Source organism: Odontesthes bonariensis, chromosome 7, assembly GCF_027942865.1.
Source record: "Odontesthes bonariensis isolate fOdoBon6 chromosome 7, fOdoBon6.hap1, whole genome shotgun sequence".
NCBI lineage: Eukaryota > Metazoa > Chordata > Actinopteri > Atheriniformes > Atherinopsidae > Odontesthes > Odontesthes bonariensis.
Window position 1 is genome coordinate 12,915,820 of NC_134512.1, and position 20,259 is coordinate 12,936,078.

Genomic DNA, 20,259 nt, shown 5'->3' on the forward strand with positions numbered 1-20,259 from the left:
AGGCACTAGGTGTTATCAAGGTGGAATGTTCATTTTATTCAGAGGCACGTTCCATTATCAGATGGAGAGAAACAAGCCTCCAGGCTCTTTTCCACTGCAGTCACGGCATCTTTATCATCACCATCTCCATTGCCTTGTAAAGTGACCAGTTGTATCCCTCTACCTATTTAGTGCTCAGAGCGAGACAAAAAACAAAAAAACATGTTCCTTTGACTGTTCAATTTTGAGATTTTCTGGCTAAATTGCCTCTCTAACCTGTCTTCAATCAGAACAGAGGAAAGGAAATAGTGTTTCAATAGATATACATTTTAATCTATGCTTATTAGCAGATATTTTATTAGAGAAAACACATCATTTAGATATTGAACGCTATTTGAGAATAAGTGTCTTGATTCATACTTTTAAAAAAAGGCATCTACCTCTTTCACTCATAGTGTTCCCTTTTAATTCTAAACCTCACCATGAACCCTCTCATCTGTTGGTCTTATGATCACAATTTCCCTTTAGTTCCGCTCTTTATTTCCCAACTTTATGACACCTTAACTAGTACAAGCAGGATGCCAGAAAAGACTGCAAAGAGATTATAGACAGAGGCCTTGAAGTGCTTTCACTGAATCAGGTATGAAAGTGCGATGGAGGCTGTCTAGCAGTGAGATGGATTCCTCGGTCTGTCGTCTCCACCCAGTCATTGTTCATGAGCTTGAGCCGCCAGACAGCTGTCTGTACCTGCCACCTCTGAAAGATGCCTGCTGTCAGGAAGTCTGAGACAGTCCACAATTTGCATCACCTTCGCACTTGTTGTATCTCATACAAGCCAAAAAGAAAAAGAAAAAATTGACGACTTGGAAAAGATTGATTCACAAACTTGCACAAGCCTTTTGTTGAACAAATTAAATAAAACAGAGACAAGATGGAGGCCTTTTTTTTTAGCAGGTTTGGAATAGAAATACTAACAAATTAAGCACTTTCATACCTTGGACTGACTTATTACTTAAGAAGTCATTTTGAGAAAGATTTTAATTTGCTAATTGTGTTCATGGTAACTCATCTCTCAGTTTGTTAACATGACACAGACTGAAAGATCTCACAAATTCCAGCAAGGGAGAGCAGTTTTTTTTCTTAACAATGGATGATGTAAAGTTTTAGAGTGACCCAAAGCAAATAGTAGAAAATGTAAAAATCTGGGCTACAATCCGTACACTAATACCCGTTTCATTTGTGCATGCAAAGGGGCTGAAGGGGGAGATGAATAAGAAAATGCATTTAGTGTGGGACAAGCATAGATTCTCTTGAGTGGTACAAGAACACGCAATTTGAGCAAGGCCGGAGGCGTGGATCCCTACAAATAAACAATCATTTTTCACAGGCTAATGCATGTCCTCAGAAAAGCTTAAAAGCCTACACATGCAGTCCACACACACACACAAGCACGGGGAAATTTCCTATTACTCCATTAGCTCTCTCATGCTAATGAATAGAATCATTAAGATATGTCACAGTGGGCCGGTGGGTGGTGGATCTTCTCCTACTCCAACTGTCTCCTTAAAATGATGGCGGAGAGGCAGGCTCTATTAAAGGCGGCAATCAAAGCCACATCACCACTAGCAGGCGTGTCACGTAGTTAATTCAATCTCACAAGCCATGAAGCAATTAATCCATGTCAATACAAATACACAAATAGTCTTTTTTTTTTTTGGAACCATCAGGAAAGCAGAGGTCTTGCATCCGTGCGTCTGTTTATTTTTCTCATCTTTGTGCCTCTGTGTGAACATGCTCAGTGATGTGGACCCATAAGAGCAGGTGTAATTGGGTGTTGAAAAAGGGAACCTTGTGGTCTTGCTGTCTAAATGGGATCAGACAATCTTCTCCTCTCAATTTCCTTCCTCCACAGCAGGCACATTTTCCTCCCTCAGGTTTGTTATTATTGCTTCAGAACGCTCATAAAGGGGTAATGATTATTCTCTTTTTGAAAGCACAGGAGACTATCTGACTATGCCCATGCCTGGCTAACTACCATCAAACACACTAAAACCTACACACAAGAAGAGAGACCCTCCAAAGGGTTTTTTAAATGCTCTGGGCTCGGTCAGCAGGCAGCACTGAAGATCAAAAGTTAAGCTCATTGGAGAATATAAAACAAGATGTTACCACCTAGGTAGCCAGGACCTGCAGCTAAATAAGTATCCCCAAATCAATATGTCAAAGTCAGCATCTCAATTATAGGCCGAGAGAGCATTCTTGACTGGATGAAGCAGCTCAGGTAGAGAGCACATGTGGTGCTACTGTGTGCTGGATGGTGTGCCTCTGTGAAGAGACACGACATGAGACATCCCATGTTCCCAAAACTCTTATTCCCGAGCTCTATCTGGATGTACTGCTGCTTTGAAATTTAATGAAGTAAAACTTGAAATTTGCCTTTTCCTGAATAACTTTTTCCATCTCAGTCAATCAAAAAAAAACAAAAAAACGAAGCTCTCATGCTCATAGGATATGCTGATAATACTGACTTGGTTGATTGAAGGTTCTCTGGTGTTTCTTGAGTTTTACAAGGGAAAAACAATACAGTGCTTCTTCAAATAGACACACAAATACAACCTTCCACATCCAGTATAAAAAAAACCAGGCTGTTTATTTATAGATTTAAGACGCAAATAGACAAATAAAAAGTGGAAACATCAGACATTAAGACTCCTGTCCGTTGTCACAGTAGAATACAAAATAAGCTCTTGCTGGTTTTTTTTCCAACAGCCTATCGACACACCAACAATTCCCTTGGGCAGGTGTACAACTTTAGTGTATCTTAGTGCAGTGCTACAGTGGTGAAGTCATTTCGTTGTCTCATACCACATATTCATGATACGGTCATAATTCTGAATTTAAGGCAACAGAATCAATCACAATAAAAACAAACTGCTGATATGTAGACAGACTCGTGGCAGTACATCATCGGTGAAAGCTGTGGCCGAGTGGGTGTAAGCAGAAAGTGCATACGCTACTCTGGACTGTAATCCGTCATATGCTGCAGACTAGCCGGGTGTAATGAGCCTTTACATTACAGAACGTAGAGAATTGAGAAATGTGGGAGGGCTGTTTTGCACAGTCAAATTGCAGTTCCATTTACATTTTACAAAACAAAACAAAACAAAAAAAAAATCAGCAACATTCAGCAATCAATAGGAGTCCAAACGCCCCATGGTTCTGGAAATATATCTGAAAAGCACATGAGTAAGCGCAAACAAATGCAGCAGCATTAAGAATCAGGAAGTGGGCCTGGAGAAGTAGGGGAAGGAGAGGTGAAGGGCGCTGCATGATGGAGAGAACAAAAGACACTTTCCTTGCTTTCATTTTTATTAACAAAATAAGACCCTTGGAAAAGTTTTGTACAATACTTTCTTAAGGCATTGTGGCATCTGAGAAATGTTCCCTTTCCATGTCTCAGGCCATCCAGAGTGTCTAAACAGCAGAAACAAAATGAGATCGCTAAAAAATGAAGAGTGAAAAGCAGTTTCACACACTTTCCTATTCCTGACATCTGTAGGGTTTAACAGATGCTCTGCTGGGCTGCCTACCCAGGCTCCTCTCTGAGTTAGCCAGGCTCACCAGTAAGCCAAGGATCTGACTGGCTGTGGAAATTGAGCCTGATGGTAATTGATTGCACATAACTTGCGTGTTTCAATTAAAGAAAAAGTTAGTAGCAAGCGAGGAATTAAAAAAGTTTTGAGAGTTGAAAAGACATGGCCATCCATACTTGTCACAGCAGCCTTCCTCAAGGTCGGTTCACTGCCAGAGAGGGATGGGGGGGGGTGGGGTGGGGGGGGGGGGGGGGGGGTGGACTGAACTGACAGAGAGCGAGTAGCCCTGACAGCTCAACGGGGCTGACGGCTGGCAGAAAAAGATCGTGAAGGACAGGTGGATGGTTGTACACGCAGTCTGGTTGGCTCATATCAGGGAGCATGATCCATGGATGGTCCAGAGTCGTCGTCTTCAAAATCCTGTTGGTTAATGGGGTGTGCCCTCGGTTCCGGTAGCCTGGAAGAATAAAAAAAAAAAGAAAACAAACATGTATCATTTTGGTGGCAGTCCTCCTGCTCTTTTCCACTGCATTTCACAACCACCTGCACGCAGCCCCACAAACTAAAACCCCACCCACACACACGTGTACATATTGCGGGACTATAATGAACCATTGCGAAATGTAATTATCTTCAATCAAGCTAAACCTTAAGTAGAAATCATTCGTTCTGTCGGTCTTATATTAGCAGCTCTGGTGTGACAGAGACAAAGTGATTGCTAAATTGCGGGGACCTGTTGTAATCCAAGCCTGGCTGATAGATTCCACTGGAGACAGTCTACACTAATCATATGCTCTAATTGGACAATGTCGTGAGGGTGACAGCACACTGCTGCTCCCTGGGAGGAAACTCTCCTGTAGCTTGGCTCCACCTTCCCTTCAACTTTATAATGCTTTTCCCACGATAGTACAGTAATCTATTTTCACAAAGACTATACGTCAGCAGGAAATTTCTAAACACACACATTTTCCCAATGGGGATGCTGTTTAAGTCAATGAAATTCAATACATTTTAAAGGTAGGCAATTCACGCTTACAGAATGTCTTTTGATAAAAAAATATATATACAGTATGTATACAGTATATATATGTGTCCAGTGTAAGCGTCTGAGATAATTTGCTGTCTAAATGTTAGTAAAGCATTCATACAAGCAGTGCAAAAAGTGCAGTTGCTATATTGAGAGTGCTTCATGACAACCAAGAGAGCATCAGATACGACAATTTTTTTTCAACTACAGTTTTTTAGCTGTTAAATGCAACGCAGAGCAAGTGATAAAAGATTTGTTGACGATCACTTATTTTCTCCCGCTAATAAAAGCAAAGATCTAGCTCATAATAACAAATGAGAATCAACACAACCGGCTGCCTGTAATACGCTCTGTGACTTCGGTTAGGGTCTCTGTCCAAAGTTGTGTTGAACTTGTTTGATAACAGGACGAACAAATGTGATGCTTGCTTTTTCTAGTTTCTGTTTGATTAAATGTACATGTATCCCCCATCTCTCCAAATTGACATTTGGAACAGTAATTCAACATAAACTAGACATTCTGCTTCTCTACTTCCGACTGCAAAATGTTGTGCTGCATTTGAAATAGTTCTCTGCTTCTCCCTTTGAAAACAGGCTGACAGACTCATCTATCAATATGAAAACCTTTGCTTTATAAAAAAAACAACAAAAAAACCCTGCAAAATCCAAAGAACAATTTCAGTTTAGCCTCAATGATGCCATGGAGAGAGCAAAAAGATGGCTGACATACCATCAAACACAATAGTTTTAATGCCCAACACAATAAATGGGCAGTAAACAGCTTGTTGATCTTTAATACAGAACTGCATGTTGTCTTGAAGGTCATGACAACTGACTATGTTTCATGACAAATTCTTTTTTCCACAAGATTCAAAGGAGCAGCTAATGAAGAAACACCAAATGTACCTGATTTTGTAGGTATTATTTAATGTCAATATTATTTCTATCTCCAGTCTCTCCAAGAATGACACAGACACGAGTCCAGTATCACACACGCGTGAACCCTTCAAATCCGAATACACCAAATTCAAATTGGTTAGTGGTCAAGCTGCCCAAACACTTTCAAGTGTTTACAAAGCAGCAACATACAGTCACATGATGCACACGACTTGGCAACAAGTTTCAAATGACTGCCAAAAGAAATATGGTTGTTGGACTCATACAGGGGTAATTGGTGTGTAGTTACAGCATCTCTCAAAAGTAAATTGAGTCATTAATTATTCAACAGGGCTGTTAATTTGAATCCTTGGCTCAGTTGCCACTTGTATTTCCATCCACTTCACCAGTTTCACTCCAGCACTGTCCACGGCGCCGAGCAGGCTGTTTTACGCCTTGTTGCAGCATGGCTCACAGAAGACTGCACTGAGCTGATCCTCTCACACAGCTTCTTTCTTTCTGAAGTGGCATTTGGTAGAAAACACTGGCAAACTGATTTGTGTAAAGCAATTTCATCTTGCTACTCCGATCAACCCAAACAGTAAAAAAAAAGAAAAGTGATTTACAAATCTACTGGTATGGCAAAAGTGAGGCGCGTGGAGGCAAATTAACTATTTATATTCAGACGGTCTTTGCAAAGTCTTAGGGCACAGAAATGTAATAAGTTATTTACGCCTTCTACAGGAAACGGCTATTACTTGAGAGAGAATGGCGGCAAATGGAATGGGCTGGAAGGAAATACAATCTTTTTAAAAAGTGCAGAGCTTTAACACACACAAAAAAATGTCAGAGGGTGGTTAATAAATTCCCATTAAGTTAAAGCCTTTGCTTTGTTCTAATCTTTCTGTCTGTTCATCTTTCCTGGCCAAAGTAAAATACTATTTCCACTGTGAATGAGTGTGCAGACCACTGGGTTCTTTCCAGCCATGACTTATTTATAAGCTTTAATGCAGTTGATGTTTTATTGATCAGGAATGATCATTGCCTCCTTGCCTTAATGTGACCACGGCCTGTGGAAAAGAGTAGAGCCGACGGCTGGTAGGGTGGACACAGAAGTGGTCAGTGCCTCCATGAAACAGGCCCACTGTGCTTCTGGGTGATGGATGGACAACAGCCCTGGTGTGTGGAAATTTGGAAGGTTGTGAGAGTATGTGAGGGAGAATGAGAAAGAGATCCGAGTTTAGATAGACTGATCGAGTGGAACAAAGCTAATCTTACTAATGTCTCCTCCCTGAGTGAAACAGAGAAGTTTCTCCAATAGCCCTAAAATGAACCCATCACTCATGGGAGAAAACTTCTGGCTCCTGTGTGGAAAACAGAGGGTGGGAATGTGCAAGATGCTGCCTGGACCTCGACTTTTGTCTCTCTCGTTCTATTCCTACTTTGGCCTCAGCCCCATGGAGTTTGCTGGGAGATAGGGGAGGGAGGGGTCCTTGCCCTGATTAAGTTTGAATTTCCTGCTCTTGGCAGAGAAGCTGCAGGACTCCTAAGTCATCATCCGGAAACACTCCCCCCACGCTGTGGCAGCCTTGCCAGCTTGATTCAGCCTTATTGCCATATGAATAATCATACTGCAGAAACTTGGATATGATGAATGAGCTTGAGGTGTGTGCATATGTGTGTGTGTCTGTATGAAGATGGAGGATTGCAAACACGAGGAGCTGAGGAGCAAACTGGGGGTGCTGATAGGGGAGTGAGGTTCTTCTTGATTATGCTAAAAGGTTGAATGATAATAAAGCCATACACTGATGTCGTGGCAATCATCCAGGAGGGAAATAAGTATTTCAATTTACATTCCCAAACATTGGTGATGCCATTTAAGCATACTCCATCACATTGGATGGCTGAACCAATTTCTCAAGCCCAGGGACCTTATGAAATCTGGACTAATGACAGAGGGTCTGTAATGGTTATTTATAGAGCCCAAGAGGACAGACTTTAAACCTCACATTTCAGTGACGCAATCCACTTTGCCATTACCTAATGAAGTAAAACTGCTCACTTTTAAAAGATGATTTAATACTACAACCAGCTCTCACATAAGTTGACTAATCTATGGAAAATAAATCAAATATATAAGTGAAAGGAGGTCATCCTAAGAGCTTAAATAAGGGCAACTGAACAACATTTTTTTCCAATTCTTTTACTCGGCACCAACAACCACAGTTTTTACTCTCCTCTCCAGGCGATTGTACAACTATTCATACGTTGGATCTTGTGACCAAAACACACTTGGTCATTCAGGTAAACAACTTATGGGTGACAAGGACATAATGACCCACACAACGGTCAGGCGAGTCAGTGACACACGTTACCTTAACAACCCACCAAGTTTGAATGGTCTTTCAACTGCTTCTAATGCGAGACTCTCCACCAACTAGCCAGAACCGGAAAGGCCTTTTCGATTAGAGGTCAAATGTCTTCAAGCAGTCCAGTTGCCTTTATCAAAGCTCTTAGGATCACCCTGAGCTGGACGACTGAGAATCTGCACCAACCAGAGATTAGATGGTCGAGCATCAATGACATGAGAAAGGGAGAGCGAATAAAAAAAACAAATTTGATTTGTAGCTTATGACAACCTCAAATCTGAAAGAAAAAGAGGTTTCGTTGGCTGTTCATTTTCCGTCTCGACTCGTCCTGGGACAGTTTACATCCCACGCCCTCTGGTGGAGTCCAGTTTTTCAACTTCCTCTCTTTTCTTGATGGAGTTCATTTCATTCCCCTTCACCTTTGTCAGGGGATGTGTAATATAGAATTGCAGACAACTTTCATCAAGAGTATGCTCATGTGGAAAAATGTGAAGCAAACACCAATGAGAGCAAAGGAGTGACAGAGAAGTGGAGGGAAACTTAAATAGGAGGAAAAGACCAAAAAAAAAAAGCTTCAGGAGGGTAAAGATTAGAAAAAGAAAGGCAGGAGAGCCAAATTGATATCAGGAGGGTGATATTATCCTAATTGATACTTGTTGCTGAGATATAAAAACAAGGGGGATGTCACGTGTAAGTTTGAAAGCCACAGCTAATTTGTCCGGTTACAGTTTCCATTACAGTTCCACTGTCGCAAGTTATTGAGGCCATCATGAGATGCAGCACATTTTTCTCAAATACCAGGAGCACTTTCGATCATTGATAGTAATTTAGTTAGAAAATAGTCCTCACATACAAAAATCCCCCAAATTAGCTGTTGTGAAAAGAAACCCCCAAAAAAAACAATCAAACCAAGGATTCCTTATGATTATTTTAAAAAGCTTTCATTGTAATGGGAATTAAATCCTCTAAAAGAAACATTTTATTTCCAGGCTGACACAATAAGACATGATGTGACCACAACAGAGGGATCGTCTCAGCTGAATGTGAGGCAACCTTTGTGCTGGCAGTAAAATGGAGCACCATTTCTAACCTATTAAATGTAGGTATGATAGATATTGACATACGTAAGGGCAAAGTCAGTATCTTACAATAAAGGTTTAATGTTTAACATCTAAAATGACTTTTACTCTTTTTCTTTTTTTCCAAGTTAATCCAGAGGCTGATAAAAAAAACGTGTTAGTGGATATTTTGATGTTTTCCAGAAAAAAACCCTTAGGTTTTTAAAGGGGCTTAAGTTTTAATATACAACTATAAGACCGACAGTGACACTCAAGCTTTTAACATTGTTAACTAATGTACAAACAGTGTGTTTTATATGCGAGAATCTAGGCTGAATGTTTCAGATTCAAATTGGTAAGGTTTCATGTGAAACAAACCTAATGAACCTTGTTATTATAGTCTGGGGCTAAATTTAGAACAAAGTCTACACAACAGTAGCGTTTTACCTCAAATCACGAGTATGTGGTCAAGAAAACTCATTATCTGTGTGCGCATACTTCATTTCAGCTCAGTGAGTCTCCACCACAGTTTTACTGCTCTGTTTTGTTTGACATGAAAATGGAGTGTGTCTCATCCTTCGTGTTCAAGAACTCAGAGCTGCGGTGTTCGACTCTGGCTTTATAAAGAAGATAACTGAAAGGAAAAAGGAAGAATTGAAGGGTGTTAAGTGGTGCGCATCAGCTCTCATCATGGGTCACTTGGTTGTGAATATTAAAGAAAATTAAAATGACCGGCACACACTGCTATTTTGTGTGTTTTTCCCCCTTCTACTTTTGTTTTCTTTCCTCTGTAACCAAAACAAGCCGTGACTCAGCAGCTGCTCCGTTAACCATGGCTGATTTCAGAGAGCTGCGTGGTGTCATATTCACTGAATCTCTGCAATACAAAGAAACATTAAAAGTATGTTCATGTTATGTCTATCCCTTCCACTTTGATGCTTTATTCTTTGCAATGCGCTACCCCAGCGTATTCAAAATGGAGCTGTTCAGAGCCGCTTTGGCTTGAAAGATATGGAGGTACTCTCCCCTGACAATTCTGGTTTTACTTTGAAGCGTAATGTGCCATCACACCACACCAGAATGTCCGTCCAGTCATGGCAGAGAGCGAAAACTGCTGTTACAGATGAGACAACAGTCATTGATGAGTGAGGACGCCATTGAGATTCCACAGTGAGAGCTGGTGTCATCTGTGCAGCTCCTGAGGTGGACGGCAGGCACAGCTTGGATTTCATTACAGTTGAACTGTCTCACTCTTAAACCACCGACACACAGGATGTTCACATGATTCGTTGTCCTCAACACAGCACGAGTGTGCCTTAAATTGGATTACATTATTTGACCGTTAGTTTAACATAATAAAATACGTGAAATGCTCCAGGATATTAGATTGTTTTTCCTTTCTTCTTCTATTTATGTTTACCACATAAATAAGTCTGCGGCCAAAGGCTGTTCAGACGCAGTCAAGTTTTCTTGATGAAGCAAAGATATAAATAGTCTGCAGACACATGGGGATTCATGATGTTCATGATGAAAGAAAAAAAAAAATCTACATTTGAGTATTTTAATGATAATTCTGTGAATATGTAGAAAACCTGCATTTTCACAGCAACACCTGTTGAACTGAGATTTTCACCCCAGGATGTTTGAATTTTGAAAATCACAACATCCAGAAAACTGCATTCACTGAGGAACATATTCTATAATTGTTAAATAACTCAATGACAGTCGGGTCAATAAAAGTTACATTTTATCGTCTAACTTATTATGATTGAAGTACCTACATTTCATTATTGCATTACCTCAATGGCTGAAGATTGCAGCACATGATCCATGTTCGGAACAGATGGGAATAATTGCGACAAAGAGCCTCTTTCAAAGTTATGAGTCTAGTGAAAGTGTTCACAGGGACTGTGTTCCCTCTGAAAAACAGTGCAACCCACTGTGGTGTTTCAATGCTTTTTCAAAAGACTTAATCAGTTCACAGAGGAGTTAAAGAGACAAGGAACAACAACAGGCAATGCATCACGGCACTGTATGTGGGACAGAGAGCTAGGCGATGTCTAATATGACCCTGTGTGAGCACAACAGGTTTTTCATCAGAAATATCTGAGACAGGCAAGGAAAAATCCATTTCATTATACACTAGATGTATTGCCCCAAGCAGAGTCTATTCAAACTCATGTCCATGTAGGCAATTATCATAAAGTGTAAATCATAAATGGTGAGCAAACCACTCCAATCAAGGGTTATGTGACGCATGTGATATGAGAAGGAGGTCTTCTCCCGTGTAGAACCAGTACACAGTGAGGCAGAAAAGGTCAGCGATGCAGAACAAAGCGATGCGCTGATGCTCAGCCAATCAGAATAATCACATAGGTTTGTCTGGCTTCAGCAGGTGTAGGGAGTTGGATAAATACCGTTACCCCTCCATTAACCAAAATCTTGTTCACTTCGACACATGTATCTGCCAATAATCATACAGACTAATCAACGCAGAGCCACTCAGATAAGAGCATTAAAAAGCGGAATAGACTATCTTATATTGGCTCATTTAGAGATTTCACCATTTCTGAGGCAATGGGGGCAATTGAGAAATGAATTGCAGAGAACTGTAGTAATCCTACCCATGAATCCCACAGAAATAAAGCAGGTCAAACAGAGATAATTTAACATTAAAATCAAATTGAACATACTAAAAATAAAACCATTGTCATTCACTTCAGGTACATGGCTGTGTGTGGACTACAGATACATCATAAGTAAATAATCAACAATTACTCTGAAAATTATTCCTCTTCATTTTACAGCCATTATACAATAGGCCAGAAATGATACAGCAATGAATAACGTAAAGTAGATTCCTTGGAGGGCAACGCTACAATAATGGAATCAGTTTCACAGTTTCCAAATGTATAAGAAAGAGAGCAGGGGGCGATGACAGATAGGTTGGATGTACTCAGCCACCAAGGTTTTGCATTCTCAGGCTGGCACACTGTGTCATTTTCTGTTCTTTGACTGATCATCAGGACTTGGTTATGATTCTCTAATCTTCATACATACAGTCTGCTCAGAATCATACTGTCAATGTATCTTGGATTGCTTCAGGCACTGAAAACAGACAGTAAACACAAGATTGACAACCAGTTAAAGAGCTATACTTCCAATAGTTTCCAATATTGCTTTTTAGATTTAATGGTGGTAGATCACTTGTTTTCCTATTAAAATGTATTTAAAAAGCAATACAACCATCTTAACTGCTTCATGAATTTAAACTTCCCAGTTTCACATTAACTGGGCAATAAAGTTTTAAATTATTTGGCCATTTTAGAACTCTATTCTGATTTCAGTGTGGAAATGCTGTTGAATGTCTTGTCCAAAGAGGCATTCTTGTCCCATGACACGGCCACTTATTCAAGTTGCTTACAAGAATTGGACAATAATGGTATTAATATGTGTTTGATTAGCGGTTGTAGGTTGCCAATGTAAAGGTTTCTAACCCTAATCATAAATATTTGGACTTTCAAACCTCACCAAGTTCTTTTAGTTACTCCTAACCGTAACGAGCACAGAAAAGTACGGAATTGTGTCAGTAGTTTACACGCCATCTGTAGTGCAATTATATGAAAAAAAAAAAAATATATATATATATATATATATATATATATAAATATATAGGCATTCCTCTTCAGGAAATGGTTGAAAGCAAAATAAATTAAATGAAAAAAGTACGAGTCAGTCAACGTTTTGACTGGTAACTGCAATCTATTTACACTTTAGGTATTTTCCTGGGCAACCATAAGTAGAATACTATTTTCTTAGGTGTTACAAAGAAAACAAACAACAGAAAAAAATAAGCATGCACACTTTAAAGGCCGGATTTGTCTTTGGCCTAAACTGAAATTTCTGCAGTGTGTAATACTCCTTTGAAGTTTGAATCTCAAGCTCACAAGGTGATAAAGTTAGAGATAAACACGTCGGAGAGATAAACTTCATCTCTCCTTCCTTTAGTACACAACACCAGCTTCCAGCTCATGAATAGCGAGAGCCTACACTGTCCCCATTCTACCCCTTACCCAAGACTTATTGCATTCTTTCATCACTATGTACCATCTTGGCTTCAAGTTAACTTTTTATATAACCTGGGCTATTTAGATTTTTTTATTAATTTTCTTACTCTATTTATTCGTATTCCTGATGCCTTCCTTTTCCCTGTAGGCATTGATGATTCAGGGTTTGTGATGGGAGTCCCTCCTTGTCTGATCTCCAGAGCCAGTCACGTGAGCCCTGAGCTGGCTCTATTCCAAGGCCAGGCAGCCATTATTAAGACTGACTGGTCACAGCAGCGCCCACACATTTGGCAGGATGGCAAAAGCTGCCCCACTGTTGCCGTTTTCAAACAACCCCCTTCTCTAACAGCAGAGCGTTGACGCCTACTTCATCAGAGGCTGCTCAGGTACCCTGACGAGCTGTCCTGGAACCGGAATGCTCTGGGGAAATTTTTCTGCTCCTTGCTAAACCCTATCAGAGATGGAGGGATGTCATAGGCACAAGTGGCCAGACAAAAGGAGAAAAAAAAGGAAGAAAAAGCATGTCTGTAAGAGAGAGAAAAACCGGCTGAGTTGGAGAACAGACTGGCTATTAGGCAAAGCCTTCTGTCACATGAAAACTACGCCTCCCATTCATCCAAGCCCTGTCATCCAAGCCCTCAGTGTGAAGGACACTGAGACAGACAGCCCAGAAAACCTGGACTCCAGACTGTCACAACTCTCATCTTGCCAAAAAAAATAAAATGCAGCATGCCTCATCTATTCCTCCCTGCTTTTCCCTCTACAGAATGTTAATCATATCGGATTGAAAGGATTTTCCCCGGTGTGTAGCACAGAGATCTTCCGATAGCAACACGCAAGGAGACTGAGGCATATCACCCCAACCACAAAACTAACTTAAAAGTTAAAGTTTTGAAATATAAAACTGTATGCTAATGCACATTTTGCATTATTAGACTTTACAGATGGCACAGCACAATCTGAGTGCTGGGCTTTTTTTTCCCCACAGTGAAATTTATTGTTTTTTTTCCTGCAGAAACAGCATAGTTGGATTCAAAATTGCAATACAGTGAAATGGAGTCATGGGGCTTAAAAGGCTCACCACAGCTGCCTGACTAATAAACTTTTATGTGCGCTAATGCATCCTGTAAAACATCAGTAATAAAAAGCCAGCCCTTTTCAGAGATGACATGCCCCTATCGACTGTCCCATCATCAGGAAACTGGAAGCAACGTTGCTGTTGCAGGGAGAACAAAAAAAAAGAAAAAAGAAATAGAGCACGTCCACTTCTCAGGAAACTTTATCTTCTTCTGTACTAAAACATAGGTAAAAGGCAGAATTTGAAAATGGTTGTATTGATATTGTATGTAAATGTTACAAACATCAAAAGAGATGAGAGACAGATTTATCATATGATTGAAAATGTTCCTCGTATCTTTCTAACTATTGCTAATAAATCTACATGATGACAGAGCTTGTCGTGAGGCTTTTGAATTAAACATGCTAACCACATCTGCTCCCTTCGACTCCGAGAATAACTGATTAGAAGGATAAAGTAGGGACTGGAAGGGGTCTAGTGCTTTGAATGTGTCGTGGGACTGTTGCTGTGTCCAATTGCAGAAGGGAGAGGTTTTCCAATAATTTGTGTGCATGAGTGTGTGTGTGTGTGTGTGTGTGTGTGTGTGTGTGTGTGTGTGACAGAGATCGACTGCTGTTTCTGTGTTGACAGTTCATACCTACAGCAAGTCTGATAAGCCATTGATTCATTGTACCTTAGTTCAGTCTGCCACTATCGCTCTTCTTCTTTGGATTTCTCCACCAAGCAGAAATCAGACCAACCCCAAGGCTAACACACTGTGGTATGCATACTGTATATTGCCTCTGTGTATGTGGTTAAAGGTTAGAGAAAGTATGAGAGAGCATCTATGCATGAGAGCACCTTTTAGTCCGTATAGAAAGGCCGATTCTTTGCTCTTTTCTTCTCTTCTGTAATTATCCGGAATATGAGTGTGCCTTTTGTTTATGTGTGGTTTTCAGAAGGAATGATGCATGTTTATACACAGTGTGACATGGTTTGAGAGCTTCTACTGTGTATATGCATGAGCACTGCACGCACGGTAGGGTGCAAGGCAAAGTCTCAACAGATCCTGTTCTGGATAAAACACTGACAGGAAGACTGTGCGTGTTTAAGGGAAATTGCAAAGGGATTTCAGAGAATCTGTTATTCTGTTGGGAAATGGGGATAATTTTTGGACAAGAACAAGACAGAAGAAGAGGAAGGTCTAACTGGCTAATTTACTTCCTGTGCAAAATGTCCCTTCAGTGATACCAGGACAAATAATGTGATTTCAAAGGCAAACAAAACTCACAGGCACCGCAGGACAGCATTCAGCAAGCAGCATGGCCGGACGATCATTTATCAACTGGCTGATAGCCAGTTTCATGAGGTAACTTATTTCTCTTGACATCGCTAGCATTTTCAAATCCATACAGTCCAGATGGTAATGTTAGCATCGACCGAGCTGTTCAAATACAACAATACATGCACACATACATCGATTAAATGAAGACATGGCTGTCTAAAAAGATCACAATTCATGCCACCGCCTCCATTTTTAGCCACAGTTGCAGTGTGGCTCTAATGATGGTAATGTATTTCTACCGATTTGTCATCCAAGCCAATTCTCTGGTCCAGACTGAAATAGCTCAGTTGTTGGCCATTTTTTTGTTTTAAATAAAATTTTGTTCAGACTTACACCGTCCCCACTGGGTAAAGCTTTGGATTGTGTTATCATCTCCTGACTTTTGTCTTGTGATGCATTGAGTTTAAGCTTTTTCAAAAAAATGAACAGCTATTCATAATCTTCAGAGGACAAGATATAATGACTGGTGATCCCTTGATGACCTGTCTTGATTAGATTAGAATAAAAAAGGCTATATTCCGGTTTCCTTCAAAATAGTTCTGTACAGTTTCAAAGAGATTATCAGGTCAGATCTTATATTTGTTGAAATAATTGAAAAAGTCATTTTCATTTGCAAATTTGTGACATACCCAACAGCCTCAGCTGACAATGGCAAAGTTATCAAATGTCAGCATGATAGAATGCTCATGTAAAACGGTAAACATGGTAAACACTGTACCTGCTAACACAAACTGGAAATATCGTATGTCATTTCCAGCACAAGTCTGAACTGCATACAGTCGCTAAGCTATTCAATCTTTTCTACCCCATTGTTTTCCCCACATTGTAAGGTGTCAACCTGCTTTTTCTTTCACATCGCATGAGCCAAAAGAGTAGGAAATAACTGCTAATGTAAAAATGTCCTTGTCCGTGCATCTGTGAACTAAGTGGGACTCTACGGACATGCATACTGTTCTGGGAATACTACAGTTAGAGATGTGCTCAACTCCCCAGGTCTGGGCATGTAATTGATTGACAGTACATTGTAGAAAGGTGTGGCTAACAGGCGATTCTACTGCAAAGTCTCTCGTCAAAACAACGTCCCTGTTGTTATGCGGCTCCCCATTTTCTGTGTCTGTTTTTTTTTTTTCGACATGGGAGACTGATCCAGGCGCAGTCCACGTAGTGAAAAGATGTTTGACCTGCATGCAGTCGGGCGGGGAACAGAGGTTCCTGCTGAACTCTCACGGACTGGTGCAGGCGGCAACATTTACGCGGTACAGGCCTTGTACATGAGTGGAAGCTGAAACCATGAAATTGATGAAAAAATTCTGTGCTTCCTGTTTTGTGTTGAGCTGCAGCTGCAGACTCATACAAATACAACATTATACACAAAGGTAGATGGAGGCAGATGAATTATAAATATATATAAATAATAATCTATTTACTTATAAATAAAACCTCTCCATTGTGGATACGTCTCAGTGAAGCTCAGTAATAACGTGCAAGTGACCTATAACTGTATGTCAGATCACCATCACTTTTAAGGCCATTCATTTTCCATATCCCATGTCTGAAAAGAACTTTAGAGTCTGAGCTGGTTTTAAGTTTGCCCGAGAAAGCCACCATGACTATGGACTCTTTCACTCTTCTGATTTCCATAACTGATTAAAATTCAACCCTTGAAAGTATGCCATTGTTTTTTAATTCTAAAAACAATGTAATACTTTCTTCAGACTTCTTATTGTGTAATCTCACTTTTGTTTTCATTAATAATTGGATGTGTGCATAAAATACCCTGCGATAGTCTACGAAACAAAGATAAAACCACTCCAGAATAATCTGTTTTCAGAAGGGGAAAGTGAGTTGTAATTAACCCATTTGGGTTTCTTTTATCTCTGATAATGATTTCTAACAGTCTTTGTCTCACCAGAAGACCCAAACCACAGAGGCTTCTGCAGCTATGTCATCATCACATAGAAAGATGCTAAAGATGTTGTAATTTAAGGAGTGCAGGCAGAGAAAAAAAAAAACAATCAACGAGAGAGGCTGAGAGAAAGGAGTGCAGCACACAGCAACACTATTCTCCATTCATAAGCAATAAAAAGGATAATAACACATCAACACATTTCATGACATGACATAAAGATGACATGTTCAGCCTTGATTTATGGTCACAGATGGCGAAGGAGGGCAAAATCTGAGTGTAGTTTCTCATTTTAAGTGACTTAATGTGATGTTCAGCACTGGGCTTGATAGCACAAGGTTATCAGGAGGGTATTTCTTGAAGTAGATACCACAAAATATGGGCCAATGGAAGAGATAAAATGTTCACGGTAGAAAGCTTGGTGAACTTTGCTGGACCAACCTATTGTTGTCATCTTGTGCACCTTCTGAAATATTATTTGCCACGCTGTCTTTAGTTTTTCATGCCTTTCCCTTCTGTATTACCAACCTGCACAGGAAGCTTACCTCACTTACCCTGTTTTTAGCTCCCCTTATTTGTTCTCTTTCCTCTTCAGCAGTCACCTCACATCTGCCTCGATGAAGTGGAAATACATCTCTACACGCGACACCTTATGCTCATCTCGTCTCCGCCTGGTTACACTCAAGCTCCACTCAGTTTCATTTTCAGACAAATATTCCCTTACAATTGTCTTCGATGGAAATTTTGCTTCCTGCACATCTGCATTACTAGACACTAGACCAGTGATACTCACTATTTTTTTCACAAGAGCCACATTGGCAGAGTAAAATCAAGGGAAGAGCCACTTTTACGACAACATACTAAGTCCCCTTTTGCAAATATGTATTTCTACATAAAACATCCCACAAAAAAAGAAACAACACAGCCAATACATTTTCAATTAAGACCACATTTGCCTTAATACTGGGATGAGTGGAACCAGGCGTGCATGTCCTTGACTTTCTTCATGTTATATTTGTAGTTTGGTTTTGTAATCATAGTGAGACATTCAAGACGAGCATGATTTTTGTGCTGGTTTTCGCCTTTTTTTTATTAAAAACCGATCCATTGTGCCTGCATCTTGCGCTGGCTAAAGGAGCTAGCGTGCACTGTGGTCAAGTGTGACGGTGGTTTAAGCGGGCTGCGTTGCCAGGTTTAACAGTGGCCCCTATAGGAAACACCATTAAGCCTTAAATAATACTTAATAAAAATACTTAATACTACAAAAATGCAAACTTAATAAAAATACTTAATACTTTGCACTATTCGCTGTATGTTATTTGAAAAAATGTATTGTTATTGTTACCATATTGTTATAAGCTACTATGCGAGTGCGGGCCACCAATTAAAGCTTGAGTCGCCGCATATCTCTGCACTAGACCAACGCTAACATGCAGAATTCTCAGAATTTCAACAAGAGCTTTGCCTTATTTGTAAATTATGAAATGCTACAATAACATTCGGTTAAATCAAGTCTTTTTTAGAAATTAAAGGCAAAGCTCAGGAAATGCGGATATCTAAAGAGTCCTATGGTGCTCCTTGTTAAAATATTAAATCTCACTTTTCTGCTTTTCAATGACAGCAGAACAAAACTGACAATCTCACCGTAACAAATCGTACACTGGCAGAGGTCTTTTAACTCATCAAGACTCGAGCAACATTTGTGTTCTCCTCCCTCTCCCAACATGGCAGCAGAAAGGCAAGAGAAAGTATGTGGGAGAGAGATGTGGCATACCTACATGGATTAACAATCCATTATTCATAGGTATTAGAGGCTCAGAGCATCAGCGCAAACACAGCAATAACCTAATGCTGGCACACTAGAGTCTTGGATGCATCTCAGACATTTAATGCAGACGATATGCTGTGTGGGATCGCTAACAAAACCCAGAGCATCCATGGAACACTCAGATCTTTGCATCCATCACAGAAAATGAGCAGCAAGAGTACACTCATATTCTGAGCACTGAGACTTATAAAGCTATAACACAAGGATGACGAACAACACAAATCCACTCCAAGTCTTCTACAGCTGTGGCAGAGGTCAAAATCTGATCAGTGGCAATCCCCACAGAAGACAGGCTTCTGTTTGAAAATACATACAGAGCCGCAATGTTTGTTACACCGAAATACAATCTTTCCTGTCAGTTCCTCTTTAGCATTTTGACTGCTGGTATACATCATGGTTCTCGCTACTTTAACAGACTATTCTGTTCTTTTTCTGTCTGCACATGAAAAATCCCACTGCAAGGGCAGGTTTGGGTTCCAACAGGTTTCCGACACATTTTGCATTTCAAAATTCCATTGATTTAGAGACTTTACATTTTAAGACATCTCTGTGGCATTCTTAGACCGTGTAACCAATATAAATGTTCATGAAATCAGACTGCTCAAGAATGTTAACAGTTGGATTTATAATTACTACATGTTGCTATATTCAATAAACATCCACTCATTGATTTTTAAATGAAAAAAACAAGCTGAGAAATATCAAATAATGCGATTTGATTATTATGGTTGAAGTTTAACTGGTTCAATTTAGCTCTTTTATGATTTGATTGATAGATTGATGTATTTTATTGAGAACACGTTGGAATTAACAGCATGTGTATAAGGAAATTATATGTTTTGTTTCTAATTGGCCATGTACGGGTTTTAGTTGGCTTGCTAATGTCTAGTTTAAGTAAGTTATAGTGGAGAAAGCTGTATCTTGTAACTTCACTCAGAAAAAAAACCCTTCTGGATCGATGATTTTTTTTAATTGAACTTTTTTATGAGATAAACAGAGAAATTAAGAAGAATGAACAGACCAACTAAATGACTAAATGAAAAACTGTCGGGAATTAACCCTTAAATGCTAGTTTGGTGGCAATCTGGAATGTTCAATATGGAAGGTAAAATAAATGGGTAACATTGGTAAATACATAATAATAAAAGTTATATT

The 20,259-nt window shown here is 39.8% G+C and overlaps 1 protein-coding gene across 1 annotated transcript in view; it reads right to left on the minus strand.

Moving 5' to 3' along the window:
• Nucleotides 1-2,608: 2,608 nt before the first annotated feature.
• trim44 (tripartite motif containing 44) overlaps nt 2,609-20,259 on the minus strand; it is a 39,898-nt gene continuing 22,247 nt past the window's right edge. Inside the window, exon 6 of the mRNA XM_075469536.1 lies at nt 2,609-4,029. Within this exon, the coding sequence (XP_075325651.1) occupies nt 3,945-4,029 (85 nt within the window). The 3' untranslated portion in view covers nt 2,609-3,944. The remainder of the gene's footprint in view (nt 4,030-20,259) is intronic.